This window comes from Delphinapterus leucas, chromosome 8, assembly GCF_059928025.1.
Source record: "Delphinapterus leucas isolate spDelLeu-1000000601 "Yukka" chromosome 8, BTC_Dleu_Yukka2, whole genome shotgun sequence".
NCBI classification, from domain to species: Eukaryota; Metazoa; Chordata; class Mammalia; order Artiodactyla; family Monodontidae; genus Delphinapterus; species Delphinapterus leucas.
The window spans coordinates 30,634,573-30,649,753 of record NC_143136.1 but is presented as its reverse complement, the minus strand read 5'-3'; the positions used below and the strand labels follow the sequence as shown (position 1 = coordinate 30,649,753).

The 15,181-nt window shown below is 41.8% G+C and overlaps 1 protein-coding gene across 1 annotated transcript in view; it reads left to right on the top strand.

Moving 5' to 3' along the window:
• The window catches only part of PARD3B (par-3 family cell polarity regulator beta), a 1,040,415-nt gene that overhangs the window by 960,397 nt on the left and 64,837 nt on the right, over window positions 1-15,181 (top strand). The window contains exon 22 of the mRNA XM_022567488.3: window positions 3,111-3,190. Within this exon, the coding sequence (XP_022423196.1) occupies window positions 3,111-3,190 (80 nt within the window). The remainder of the gene's footprint in view (window positions 1-3,110; window positions 3,191-15,181) is intronic.

Here is a 15,181-nt window from a genome sequence, read left to right as displayed (position 1 = left end):
TAATTACTAATTGAATGATTGTATTAAAGATGCTGCAGTATTAATAGGGAAACACACAAATACATATACAATTGGGGAAGAATGGAATAATTTTTTAATTGAAGTATAGTTGATTTACAATATTGTGTTAGTTTCAGGTGTACAGCATAATGATTCGGTTATACATATATATGTGTATATCTATGTTCTCTTTTTGATTCTTTTCCATTATAGTGTATTACAAGATATTGAATCTGTGCTATACAGCAAATCCTTGTTTATCAGTTTTACTCTCATACTCCCAATTTATCCCTCCCCTCCTTCCCCTTTGGTAACCATAAACTTGTTTTCTATGTCTGTGGGTCTGTTTCTGTTTTGTAAATAAGTTCATTTGTATCATTTTTTTAGATTCCGCATATAAGCATTACCATATGGTATTTGTCTTGCTCTGTCTGAATTACTTCACTTAGTGTGATAATCTCTAGGTCCTTCCATGTTGCTGCAAATGGCAATATTTCATTCTTTTCTGTGGCTGAGTAATATTCCACCATATATATATATATATATATATATATATGTATGTATGTGTGTGTGTGTGTACACACACACACACACACACACACACACACCCCACATCTTCTTTATCCACTCACCTGTTAATGAACACTTAGGTTGCTTCCATGTCTTGGCTATTGTAAATAGTGCTACAGTGAACACAGTGGTGCCTGTATCTTTTTGAATTAGAGCTTTCATCTTTTCCAGATGTATGCCCAGGAGTGAGATTGCTGGATCATATGGTAACCCTCTTTTTAGTTTTTTTGAGAAACCTCCATACTGTTTTCAAGAACAGAATAATTTTTGATGTGTAAGCATGCCATCCATCTTTTGAAACCTGACCTTTGCTCTTCTACTTCCATGAAGTTTTTCCAAACATCTTCATCTGTGCTTCTGCTAGTAACATCCTGAATGACATTGGTTCATGCATTGTCCAACGTCACTCTTTAATTATTTCATTTCTGATCCTTGTTTTCCCAACAAGACTAAAAGCTGCTTAAGGATAAGGATCATCCTACATTTCACAGAATCTAGCATGCCAGCAGCTTACCAGAAGAACCACAGCACATGGGCGCTGCCTCCTGAGATCCCAGAATGTTGACTGCCATTATTAGGCCAGGCCAGTTCAGATAACGGCCCTGAAAGTATTAACTTGGAGTTTTGTGGCCACGTGAAAAAAATTAGTTGTAAATGTCTGAAGCCATCCTAAGGATACATAAATATGATGTTTTTCTTTTTTTTTAATTTTAATTTTACCCACAGTCTCCTAAAAGACCCACCTCTTTCCTTATTCTTCTGTATCTATGGCAACGAAGCATGATGTTTTTATAACAACCACAATTAGTAATCTTCAACATATTTCTGGTATTTACATTAATTCTCCCTCCATAAAAAATAGGTCAAAAACAAAACAAACCTTAGACAGGAGTGACTGGGGACAATACTTCTATCCATCGCTTCTTTTTCTGTGCCATTTATTTATCCCCTAACTGTCTGACACCATCCTTGCCCCTAGTTTTTGTTAAAAAGGTTAGCAGTTTAAATCAGGGCTTTATCCTAATGCAGAGAATTCTGTCTCTCTGTAGTTACTTCTAAAGCTGTAAGTGCAATCTTCCTCCTACCTGGGTAGCTATTGGGCTGTCAACCTCTCAGATGACGCCAGGTGCTCCTATGTATTGGTGAAATATAAAGAGGTTTTACAGGGCACACTCCTAAGGGCCTCCTGTAATAATGTGACACCAGGAATAGTCTTTCTTAACTCTAACTGTGCGTATATTCTCGTTTTGCAACACCTCCCCTGACAAACCCTCCCTACACACACCACCCAAGCTGGGATGGTGGTTGCATAGAGAGCTGGGACTTTTCGTAGGAGAAAAATAAATTCCAGCTTGAGTACTACCCAGAAAAATTTCCTCTACAACCTTGACACTGTTACTTCCTGTGCTTATTAGCAAACTTCCCCTTCCCCTCCATTATAAGAGGCCAGGTTTTCTATTTACCCCTTCCATGCGCATTATATGAGAGCTACCCTAGCACAAGAGTGAGGACACAGATGGCCATAAACCACATGTGTTGACGCGAACAACTGAGGAATTGATCAGTCACCAAGTACCTTCAAATACCATGTTCGTCGCATATGTGTCTTTAGTTGGTATGATAGATACAGAAAGACTATATGTAAAGTCTTTAGATTCATGGCACTAACACACTTTATTGAGAACCTACTGGGGCCAGTCACTCAGTGCCCGTCAGAATCTGAGGCTGGTGGAAGAGACCTGAAGAGAGGTGAACACAGGAAGTACATAGGAAGGGACAAAAACCAATAAAGACCAACACTAGATTGAAAATAGTTTGTCACTTCTCTGTGTTTGTTTATAAGGGAGCGGGCTCAGTGAGGTTCAGGTGATCAGAGAGGGCTTCATAGAAGCTGTGGAAGAGGTAGCTGATTGCCACCGATCCCAGGTAGTAAAGAAAGGTTTCGTGGAAAGTATACACTCTTATCACAGCCAAGAGGAGCCTAAGGAGATGTGATGACTAAATGTAATATGGTGTCCTGAATGGGATCCTGAACAGAAAAAAAAAATTAGATAAAATCTGAATAAACTATGAACTTGAGTTAACAATACTGTATTAATATTGATTTATTAATTGTAAGAAATATACCATAGGAATATGAGATGTTAGTTATAGGGAAACTGGGTGCAGACTATATGGGAACTCTCTGTACCATCTTCTCAATTTTCCTGCCAGTCTAAAGCTGTTCTGCAAACTAAAGCCTATTTTGAAAGAAAAAAAAAAGCAGTCTTAACAATCTACAGAATATCCCTGGCATGGTGACAGGAGGGAGTCAGTTTGACAATGACCCTTTTTTTGAAAGAAGTGACTTTGTCGTTAAATGCCATGTTTGTGACTCGATCATCAATTCCTATAACGATGCTGAGTTCTTGCCTGCTTTCCCGTGGTTAATTTTTGGCAGGCGGCAGCAGCATTTGTGCAGTGATTACAATTTTGAGATGCATTGACAGTAACCAGGGTGCATAATGGATCTTCATCTCTAATTACTTTTCTCTCCACAGGTGTCTGGAAAGGGTCCAGATGGGAATGCACACAACCTCCGCTTTGAGGGGATGGAGAGACAGTACGCCTCCTTACCCAGGTAGATCACCATCCCACCCGCACATAAAGTCTTCAGAAAATACACATGAAATAGAAATCTGGCTCTGAAATGGGGAGTATGTTATAATTTTGCCTTCCTGCATCTGCCACAGCCCTCGTGCCATCTTCACAACTGTGCTAATAATTGAAACACTTGTGGGTTGTTTTTTAAGGGAAGAAAATAGTATATCATTGCAATTGAACATGTCAGCAAGAATACTGGATTCTGAATGGAAATCCTAAGCCATTGCTGTAAACATGGTATTGAACAGCCTGTACCCAGCTTAGAGACAATAAAATAGTAAATCCTCTGTCCTAGGAATTACCCACAAGGAAGGGCATGCCAGCCTTAACCCTGGAGCTTCATGTGGGTGTTAAAAAGCAGGAGAGAAATATGAACCTGGAAAGGGGTTCTTTGCTTGATTTAGAGCCTGACCGTGTTCTTTGGGCAATAAGCAAATATTGCTGAGAGGCACCGACACAGTGTGGGGAAAAGACAGCTGCGTGGGAAAGTTCGCTTGGTGATTCTGGCCTAACAGGATCCACTTATGCTGTAACTAGACACCCCTGAAAATGAGATACAATTCTCAAAGGTTTGTGCTCTTATCTGTGAGATGAAGAATAATTTTAGTCTGTAATCAATGGCACATGACAAAGAGGAAACCTTTCCAAGATGACATACAGTGCAGTGACTATGGGAGTTGAGTGAGTTGAGAGTGTGAGAATTTGTGAGTTAGAAAACAAAAAACAAAGAAAGGTTAATGCCAGGCAGAAAACTAAAATGTTACAGAATATCTGCTTTTAAAGAGGGGGGTGGTGGGGAGGACCCTAAGTAGATCTTTTCTGTCATCATACTGAATTGTTGAAGTGCTAACTCAGAGCTGGGTTACCGTTTTGAGTTGCGTGTTGGCTATATTTCTGCGTGTGAAATGACAAAATTAACAGCCCGAATATTACAACAGGCATAGCCCAAGTGACCATTTGCTCTTATAAATAGTATGTTGATTTTCAAAAGTAATAAAATCTCAAATCTAGCAGAGAACCAATTTTGAACACTGATTGGGCAGGATACCCAAAATACAGTATTTTAAAAGCTCCTGTACAACTATATTTTATCTGCGTTTTCCCTCTGTATATGTTGTCTCATAGTTATTTTTCTCATCCTTGATTTCTTTCCTCTCCTTATTTTTTTCCCTGGCTTAGTATTTTGTTTTCATTTTAAAAAATAGAAGTAGTCTCCAAAATTCATTTTAAATATAAAATTTCTGGCTTTCAGTATTGAAGTGCATGGAAATTGTGGTTTAGGCAGATGGAAAGTACTGTATTCTTAGGATGGGAAGAAAAAGGAAAACTGGAAACAGTTTAACGTCTTCCTGGCCAACTTGTACTCAGACTTCGGAAATGGATTTTTTTTTTTTTGGTACAAATCAAAAGCCCAGAAATAGCATTTATAAGTACAGAAATTCAACAAATTTCACTCATTCATTCCTTCCCCAAGTATCTACTGATCATCTACTATGCATCAGGCCCTGAGAGTCTGGAGACTGGGGATGCCGTGGCTCTAGACACCTAGACAAGGACCCGCCATCTAGGACAGGAGGCAGCAAAACAACTTTTTGTGAGAGTACAACCAATGCTTAGATTAGTAATGATTAACATAAAGTCCTCTGAATTTCCAACTCCTATTTATTTTAATTAATAAGCCCTGAAATGCTCAGCCATGGCTGACTGTAAACGCATCTATTTTAGGATTAAACACTGTGGAGGGAGTGTTTTGACAGAGGCAATACGTTGATGCTCTGTGTGGCTCTGGAGCTATCATCGCAATATATGAATTGACAAAATCCTGCCAGCCCCAAGAATATAACTGTAGCCAAACGTGAAGCATCTTAGACTGAAAACAGTTTTGACGAACAGTGCACTCACACACGTAACAGAGTGGTAGAAGTGATGAGCTGCACGTGCTAACACACCTTTTTAGCTACCTGGCAAGAAGGAGTCATGATGGACGATAAATAAGGCTCAGACAAATGCATGAGAGGTCCCTGGCACTGGTTTCTTAATGCAGGGGCTTGAACTTGAGTTTCCATCTCAATTATCTAAGGGGGATATACAAAGTGTCCCCACCAGCATGCTCTAATCCATCGAGGGTGGGTCCATATTTACCCAACGGGATGCAGAATGCCGAGGCAGGGGACAAGCTACTGGCTTCTGTGTGCCGGTGACATTTACCCTGGTTTTCTAGTCTTCTCCCGCCCCTAGAGATTTTACTGTCCACTTAATTGAATCACCCCAGCTCCACTGCTCCTTTGGTCAGGGGAGTGAGGCGAACACATCTCTGTAGGCACCAGATCCCCTCTTAGTCACAGAGGTGGGGAGCTTTAAAATATTTATGGAGTTAAATTTTTAATTAAAAATCGGAATAATTCTATCTACAGGAAGTCAGTGGCCAACCTTATAGGGGACTTAATATGCTACTGACTGACTTGGTTCCTCTGCTGTTTGTGGAGAGCATCACAGGAGTTTTAAGATACACTCAACAGTGTTGATTTATATGCCAAATTTGGAGCCATCAACACGGAGAGAAAATGCCCCCCAGTGCATGGAGTTGGGGAGGAGCCCTGGTCAAGGGACACCCTGCTATGCTTTCATGGAACTCTGTCGTTTTAAAGTGGGCCGTGCAGCCTGCTGCCAGGCTGGATGACACCTGACAAAATAAAGCCAGAACCCTAGCCAGTTCAGGAAAAAGATAATTCCCAGCACTTGCTAGTTATGAGGTTGCCTAAGGCTAAGGGCTAAGCGATGTTAAGTGTTATCGTTAAGCAATTTTAAATCTTCTGCCTCTGAAGAAAAATGACTTTATTTCTTTTCTCCTGAGGGTGCTGTTTTGGAAAGCGGAGCACGGTTGTACTACAGCCTCGTTAGCAAGCGCCAGGCTTTTCCCAGGGCCAGTGTTTTAGCATCCTCTCCAGCCCCCACTTCTCTCTGGTAGTAAACAGAGCAAAATCAGCATCCCCTTATTCTTTCCTGACACAAATTATTACTCGCCCTGGGTGAGCAGGGAAGTGGCTGTTTCCAGGGCTGCTCTAATGTGTGAGCAACAACGTGCGTATTTTTGCAAACAGCTTCTTTTTCACTTCAGCCTCCCAGCCTCTTTCAATTCTCGAAGGCCCCATTCTGATTTTACAGGCCTCCTCCAGGTCCGTCTGTTCAGCAGTGAACTCTCTCCTCTCCCATCTGAAGCCTCCATCATTCCCACCTGGCCCATCCCCGGCCCCATGGGATCCCATTATCCCTTCTCTGCAGGTGGCTCAGTGCATCAGCACATGAGGTTGCTCTTCCGGGCTTGTAATCAAGTGTTGAGTCCTGAGGAGGGAACAAAAAGGCTCTACATCTCTTCTGTGGTCCTACATGCGTGAGTGCTGAAAGGTTGCTGGAGAAACTCATAAAAGCATTCACTGGTTCCTCTACAAAATTCACATTATCCAACCCCAGCTGGGCCCCTGCTGCTGTCCAGAATTCCTTTTAGTCGTGCTGTCGACTCCCTTGACTATCCCCACAGTGGCCATTCCAAACCTTTTCTGCTCCCGTTAAGTTCTGCAAAGATGACTAAGCCCCCCAAGCCCAATCTCTAGAGATGATCTCACTTCCTTTCCTTTACAGCCTTGAGACATTCAACCTTAGTTCCTCAACTTCTCCCTACAATTCAGGCTTGCTCTGTCTTCACTAACACACACTTCCCAAGGGGAGACATGAAGGCATGGACTTGGAGTCAGGCCATAATTACAGCCCCATCCATCACTTCTCACCTGGGTGACCTTGGACAAGGATCCAACTGGTCCAGGCTCAGTTCTTTAATCTGCAAATTGGGGATTATATTAGGGACTCTGTACAGCGCCTGTATGAGTATTAAATACAAATGATACAAGCAAAACCCTTAGTGAAGAGCCTGCCTGACATATTTTAAGGATTCTTTTATATTGTTAGTTCTTTTTAATTTTCTCTCTGGGGATGACATGTTCCTTTCTTTTATGAGTCAAACCTATACAGCAGAGCTCATTCTCACTGGCTTCTTGGGGGACCCTACACAGTCAACTACCCCTCTCTCAGCTGCATCTTTAAGCCCTTGGCAATTGCTTTCCTCCCCCTGCCTACTACTCTGAATGCATAGTCTCAGCTGCACAGTTCACTGGGAATTCCTCAGCGTGGAGAAGGGAAGCGCCAGCAGCTCATGGAGATATGCTGGGGACATAACTGAGGCTGAAGGGTTAGCCAACGCTTAGGGAAGGACCAGCAGTCCAGATGATCAAGGAAGAGGGCACAGCAAACTGAAATGATCTGAATGATAAGCTGTGCTGTGGACATGCTGGGAGACAGCAATCCTTATAAATAGGGAGCTCATATCAGGGATATAGGAGTTGACTCGGGTCTAGGCAAGAGGCTATGGCCCCTGGCCAATAAGACTTAGATGCAGACCCAGTGTGTCCCCGGTGGTGGAGACCCACCCAGTGTGAGTTAACCAGCAAGGCTGGACATGATGTTTGTGCTCCTAGGACAGATATGATGAGGGAGCAACACTCTCTGGACCAGTGCGGGGAAGTCCTGAGATATCGTGAAAATACTCCTGTTGTCTCAGGACTGGACAGTGCTGACTGAGCCTGCAGCTGTAGTGACTCATAGCCGAGCAGGGCTCAGGTGGCAGGACTACCCCCCTGAGCTTGACTGTAGTCCATCTGAGAAAACAAAGATCTTCCCTTAACCCTCCTTCCTCCTCCAATTCCCATTTTCCTGCTTTAGGAAAAAGTGTCTCTATTTCCACACCACCCACTGAACTCTTGCCTCTTGCCCCAGGCTTCTGAACATGTCACTGATGCTTCCAGCGGACTCTGCTTCCAGCCCTTTTCTTTCTTTCTTTTTAATTTTTATTTTCTACTGGAGTAGAGTTGATGTACAATGTTGTGTTAGTTTCAGGTGCACAACAAAGCACCTCAGTTATACACACACGTCTCTATTCTTTCCAGCCCTTTTCTTTTTCTCTTTTTTTTTTTTTTTTTTGTGGTACGCGGGCCTCTCACTGTTGTGGCCTCTCCCATTGTGGAGCACAGGCTCCGGACGCGCAGGCTCAGCGGCCATGGCTCACGGGCCCAGCCGCTCGCGGCATGTGGGATCTTCCCGGACCGGGGCACGAACCCGTGTCCCCTGCATCGGCAGGCGGACTCTCAACCACTGCGCCACCAGGGGAGCCCCAGCCCTTTCCTTTATGTGGATTCTGTCTGAGCTGCCTCCTCTATTCTTATAGGTTCAGTTCTCATCACTACGATGATGAATCCAAAATGAACCTTCCTATCTCAGTCTTACTGTGACCCAGTTACAGCTGCTGCTTAAGGTACCCATCCTTCTACCTCCAAGAGACCTCAAAGCCCCCGTGCCACAACCCAAGCCCTCTGCCACCTTTCTTTAGTTCTTCCTTCTTTCAACGTCCATAACATTGATTTAGCGCTTTACCAGCGCCACCGAAAACACCTTGAATTAGATATTGATTCTTTGCTGCCACTTTCCACCACTGTTGGATTATAAATCCCGTGGAAGAAAGGATATTGTTTTATATCCATCGTTTTTTACACCTATCAACAGGACCTAACATAGGACCATGTATACAGTAAGTTTTTAATACGTGGGTACAAAGATGAGAATAGATTTGTTTTTATATAAGTAAGTTGTAGGAAAAAATTCCTCCCAAGATTTTTTGACCATTTATTTTAGGGCACTATTTTCCAGGAAGAGTATTGATTTTCCCGTGAGAATGTCCCTTTTCTCTGGAATCAGTAAAGCCCAGACTTCCAAATAGTTATCTCCTGTTGAGTGCTTACCATGAACCAGGCACTCTTCTAAATGCTTTGTATCCACTGACTGACTTAATGCTCACAACAGTCCTATGACTCAGTACCAACCCTATCATTATCCTCATTTCATAGGCAAGGATACAGGCAGAGAGAGATCAAGTGAAATTGTCCAAGTTCAACAGCTGGAAGTGGCAGAGTTGGGATTTGAACCCAGGCAGTCTGGCTGCAAGTTTGTACAATTAACTTCTGGGGCTCAGGTCATCCAGCTCAGAGTAACATCCACACTGTGCGATTATCCCATGCCCTTGTCTTATTTGCTCACCTGCTTATCATTCTCACTAAAGTGTAAGTGCCTTCGAGGACAAGGGACCGTATTTTATTCATCTTTGTATACAACACAGAGCATCACTAACAGACAGGCTTGGTAATGCCTTTCAACTGTTTCTGCCATGCTGTCATAAAATCAATTCTTTTCCCATTCCCTGGGGTCCTTCCCTTGAAATATGAACAGTTTAGTGTGTAATTGCTAGATGAACGTTAAGCAATAGACTTTGCCTACCAAGAAGGGAATCCTGTTTTGTTAGAACGCTCCTGAGAGTTGAAAAAGCAGTATCTGCAAATTGGTGCTTTGGTTCTTTGAGATTAAAATTAATATCTATCCAGAAGAAAAAGGATGGCGATAAATTTTCTGGTGGAAATCTGCATTAGCACTCCCGAGGAGAGAGACTCGCTTTCCCGTGGCTGATGCAGGACAGAGGCCTGCTCGGGCCAGGTGTGGCTTCTGGTCCTGATGATGCTCTCGCCCGTATTCCATGAGTTACTTCAGACGTCTCTCTGAACAGCTCAAGCAGCTAGAGCGTGGCTGTGTAATGAGAAGCAACAGACTAGAACTGATTTTGGGCAGAAAGAGCAACTCTAGAAGGAGCTAACAGCTTATGCTTGCTTTCTGGGAGCCCAGAATAAACTCGCTTTCTAAGCGTGTTCCCAGTGTTTTGGTGCTGGTTAGGACTGTGTCCAGGTCAGAAGAACACGCCGTAAGAGCATACTTCCGCTTTAATGTTTCCGTTAGCTCACTTTGTGGGTTTCGGGTTTCTCGTCTGTCTGTGCCGTTGCCCAGCCCCAGGAAGACTCCAATCACAAGTGCACGGCTAACTTTGAAGCCTGCAACATGCTCAGCACCTACTAGGTTACATTATCCACAGAGTCGTTTACCTCACTGCTTAAGGACACTCTCCCTCTCTGATTTCTCGTTCTCATCTCCAGTTAAACTTCTGCTCTGCTCACAGCTATTGAATTTTCCTTTGCCGACCTTGCCTTGTTTTCTAGCCCTTGCTAAGCAGTTGGCAGTGACATTCAAGTTCTGCAGAGATCTCCACCAATGGCACAGTCCGGGTCGTTGCTGAAGCTAACGGAGGTCGTGATTCAATGAGTTCAGTGAAAACTTGAGCAGTCAGCAGGTGTATATGTGTGTGAGCATGTGTCCGGTGTGGGTGGAGGTTTGGCCATGTGGATCTGTAGAAGTTGACAAAGTCTCCATACTGCCTAATCGAGTACTTCTCTCTGCCACAAGGCCAGTTTGTCAAATAAGATGTTTCACGAAAATATATGTACTGCTCGCCACAGCCCTGGCAGCTGGTCGAATGTTCATCCAGGGTTTGAGGCCATTACAGCTAGTACTTTCTCTCAGCAAGTCTCTAGACGGAGCCCTGTCGCATTTCATCTATAGATCCGACAAATCAAGACCGGTCGCCCCATCACCCTCCTTGTGGCACAACTTTATCAGAACAGCCTTTCTTGCAGTGAAAAGCTACCTCTCAGCATCCCTGTCTATGACTGCTGCTCTGACTTTGCAGGCCAGCTGAGATGGGCTGAGGAACTTGTCTTTAGCGCATCTCCCACATCTGCATGTGACAGAGTTTAATGCTTTTGAAAATCAATGGAGCTCTTTTAACCCACCAGATTCAAATTTCTCATCCTTTCTCCTCAGTCCCTGAAAATCTAGTCTCTACTACCCCTGCCCTGTAGAGTAAGCTGCCTATTTGACTGGCCCTTCTACCACCTCACTCTTAATGCAGAGGACAAAATGATGAATTAGCAGCAATTTAATTCTTTGTGAGATTAAGATGTCTCTCAAGATGTCAACTCAAACTTCCTGAAACATGCAAAAAGCCCTAGCATGTAATACCGCCTTAAGATGCCAAACAGCTGAGATCAGGGGGTTAATGCTACTGCCATATCATTTTTATGCCACTTAGTTCCTCAGATAAAAGTCCATTTTAATCAAACTTTTTATCATTTCCTCATAGCCAATATATCCTTGATGCCAGTTGGAATATTTGATATTATTCAGTCGAAGGCCTCCATTATGAGTTTAGTTAGAATGTTAGTGATTTAAAACAAGTTCGGACCCATTACAGTACTGATGTCCCCAGAATTGTTTTAAATGAATCTTTTTTTTATTGAAGTATGGTTGAATTACGATGTTGGGTTTATTTCTGCCGTACAGCAAAGTAACTCAGTTATATACATATATACATTCTTTTTTCTATTCTTTTCCGTTACGGTTTATCCCAGAGTACTAAATATAGTTCCCTGTGCTATACGGTAGGACATTGTTGTTTATCCCTTCTATATGTAATAGTTTGCATCTGCTAACCCCGAATTCCCAGTCCATCCCTCCCCCCGCACCACTCCCCCTTGGCAACCACAAGTCTGTTCTCTATGCCTGTGAGTCTGTTTCTGTTTTGTAAATAGGTTCATTTGTGGCAATATTTATATTCCACATAAGTGATATCATACAGTATTTGTCTTTTTCTTTCTGACTTACTTCACTTCGTATAACAATCTCTAGTTGCATCCATGTTGCTGCAAATGGCATTATTTTGTTCTTTCTTATGGCTGAGTAGTATTTCATAGTGTATACATATGATATCTTCTTTATCCATTCATCTGTCGATGGGTATTTAGGTTGCTTCCATGTCTTGGCTATTGTGAATAGTGCTGCTATGAACATAGGAATACATGTATCTTTTTGAATTATTGTTTTCTCTGGGTATATGCCTAGTAGTGGGATTGCTGGATTATGTGGTGATTCTATTTTTAGTTTTTTAAGGAATCTCCACACTGTTTTCCACAGTGGCTGCACCAACTTACGTTTCCACCAACAGTGTAGGAGGGTTCCCTTTTCTCCACACCCTCTCCAGTATTTGTTATTTGTAGACTTTTTAATGATGGCCATTCTGACTGGTGTGAGATGGTACCTCATTGTAGTTTTTATTTGCATGTTTTAAATGAATCTTGGTGGACCACATGTATTAAATTCCATAGATTTTTACTTTTCCCTCATTTTCCGTAGAAATTCCTAAACTGTTACATATTTGTTAAGCACTCTTTTTAGAAGAAGAAGAAGATGTGCTTGCTATTTCAAATAGAGTGCTAAATCTGGCATTACCTTGAACTTGAAACATGTTAAGATTGGTAAGCTGACATCCGTGTTTTCCCTCCTGCACATATATTTTAAAGTTTTAGCATTTATTTCCCAATTCTCCAGCGAAAAGGAAAGAAAAGAAGGTTATTTTGTGCATAGGAAGGTACTTAGAGTGTTTCTTTATCTCTAATTTCTCATATTCTTTGGTCATTCTTGATGTTTGCCTATTGTATGGTCATTCTACCATCTGCCCCCAAAAGTTCCGCGCACTGGAATTACTGTGGTGAGTTTCTTGACTGTGCCGAGCTGTTATGCACGATGTACCGCTCTCCCTCTGCACCCGCCTCCCCATCTTCTACATCTCTCCAGCCATCTGCTACTGTCTCTTGGCCCAAGTTCCGCTGTATACAGGTTTTGTCCTGGCGTCAACCTACTGCAGGCATAGACACTCTGAATAAACCAAGTATATTAATTCGTTGTAATATCTGGTTTGTATATATTTGTGAGGCCTGTGCTTTATGATTCTTTGAAGTGACATGATATCACCAAAACATGCAGGGATCTTGGATAAAAAATGAGTGCCTCCCCAAGAATATACAGGGGAGAATGGACAGCCTCTTCAATAAGTGGTGCTGGGAAAACTGGACAGCTACATGTAAAAGAATGAAATTAGAACACTCCCTAACACCATACACAAAAATAAACTCAAAATGGATTAAAGACCTAAATGTAAGGCCAGACACTATCAAACTCTTAGAGGAAAACATAGGCAGAAACTCTATGACATAAATCAGAGCAAGATCCTTTTTGACCCACCTCCTAGAGAAATGGAAATAAAAAGAAAAATAAACAAATGGGACCTAATGAAACTTCAAAGCTTTTGCAAAGCAAAGGAAACTGCAAACAAGACAAAAAGACAACCCTCAGAATGGGAGAAAATATTTGCAAATGAAGCAACTGACAAAGGATTAATCTCTAAAATATACAAGCAGCTCATGCAGCTCAATGTCAAAAAAACAAACAACCCAATCCAAAAATGGGCAGAAGACCTAAATAGACATTTCTCCAAAGAAGATATACAGATTGCCAACAAACATATGAAAGGATGCTCAACATCACTAATCATTAGAGAAATGAAAATCAAAACTACAATGAGGTATCACCTCACACTGGTCAGAATGGCCATCATCAAAAAATCTACAAACAATAAATGCTGGAGAGGGTGTGGAGAAAAGGTAACCCTCTTGCACTGTTGGTGGGAATGTAAATTGATACAGCCACTATGGAGAACAGTATGGAGGTTCCTTAAAAATCTAAATATAGAACTACCATACGACCCAGCAATCCCACTACTGGGCATATACCCTGAGAAAACCATAATTCAAAAACCGTCATGTACCAAAATGTTCATTGCAGCTCTATTTACAATAGCCAGGACATGGAAGCAAACTAAGTGTCCATCAACAGATGAACGGATAATGAAGATGTGGCACATATATACAATGGAATATTACTCAGCCATAAAAAAAACGAAATTGAGTTATTTGTAGTGAGGTGGATGGACCTAGAGTCTGTCAGAAAGAGAAAAACAAATACCATATGCTAACACATATATATGGAACCTTAAAAAAAAAAAGGTTCTGAAGAACCTAGGGGCAGGACAGGAATAAAGATGCAGACGTAGAGAATGGACTTGAGGACACGGGGAGGGGGAAGGGGAAGCTGGGATGAAGTGAGAGAGTGGCATGGACATATATACACTACCAAATGTAAGGTAGATAGCTAGTGGGAAGCAGCCACATAGCACAGGGAGATCAGGTCTGTGATCTGTGTCCACCTAGAGGGGTGGGATAGGGAGGGTGGGAGGGAGATGCAAGAGGGAGGAGATATGGGGATATATGTTTATGTATAGCTGATTCACTTTGTTATACAGCAGAAACTAACACACCATTGTAAAGCAATTATACTCCAATAAAGATGTTTTTAAAAAAGAGTGCCTCCCAAATGCATGAGCACATGCATTTAGTTTCCATTTTTATGTACCAAATTCTGCACCTAAATTGTTTCCAAGATGTCATGTTTATTCCTAAACTAGCCAATTGTATTTGAAAAGAAAATCAAACTAAGAGCAATTAAGGCAAAGGAAGTAAGGGGAGTGTCATAAAATATACCGAGTGCCTACCATGTGCTGTGTATTTTACATGCATGGTCGCATTTTATCCTCGCCATCCATGTAGTCGTTAAGATGCTCATTTTTTTTAATTTAAAAAAATCCATCCTTGAAGTGGCAGAATCAGAATGGAATCAGAATTCAAACTCAGTTCTTTCTGGTTTCCAAGGTCTTTTTTACTTTGCTTTACCACACCTCTAACACGGACAAGTTAGGGAGAGGTTGGAATACCTCAGCTTTTTTCATGAGCAACATGAGTTCATGGGAAGGAAGATATCTAAGGTCAGGTCACATTAAAAATTCACCCATGTTCATTGTCTTTTAGGGCTCTAAAAAATGAAAAATGTTGAACCCTTCAAGGGTAAAAAAAAAATCATAATAAAATACAATGAGACAAATAATAGGGAATTTATGAGAAAAAAAGAAAAATACTTTCAAAGCATATCATTTTCATTCTTATATCACTGTGATAAGTTTTCCCTAAGTAAAAACAAGATGGCCACATTTTCCTTACAACAATAATTCTGTTCCTATTGGAAACGTAAATAAGGA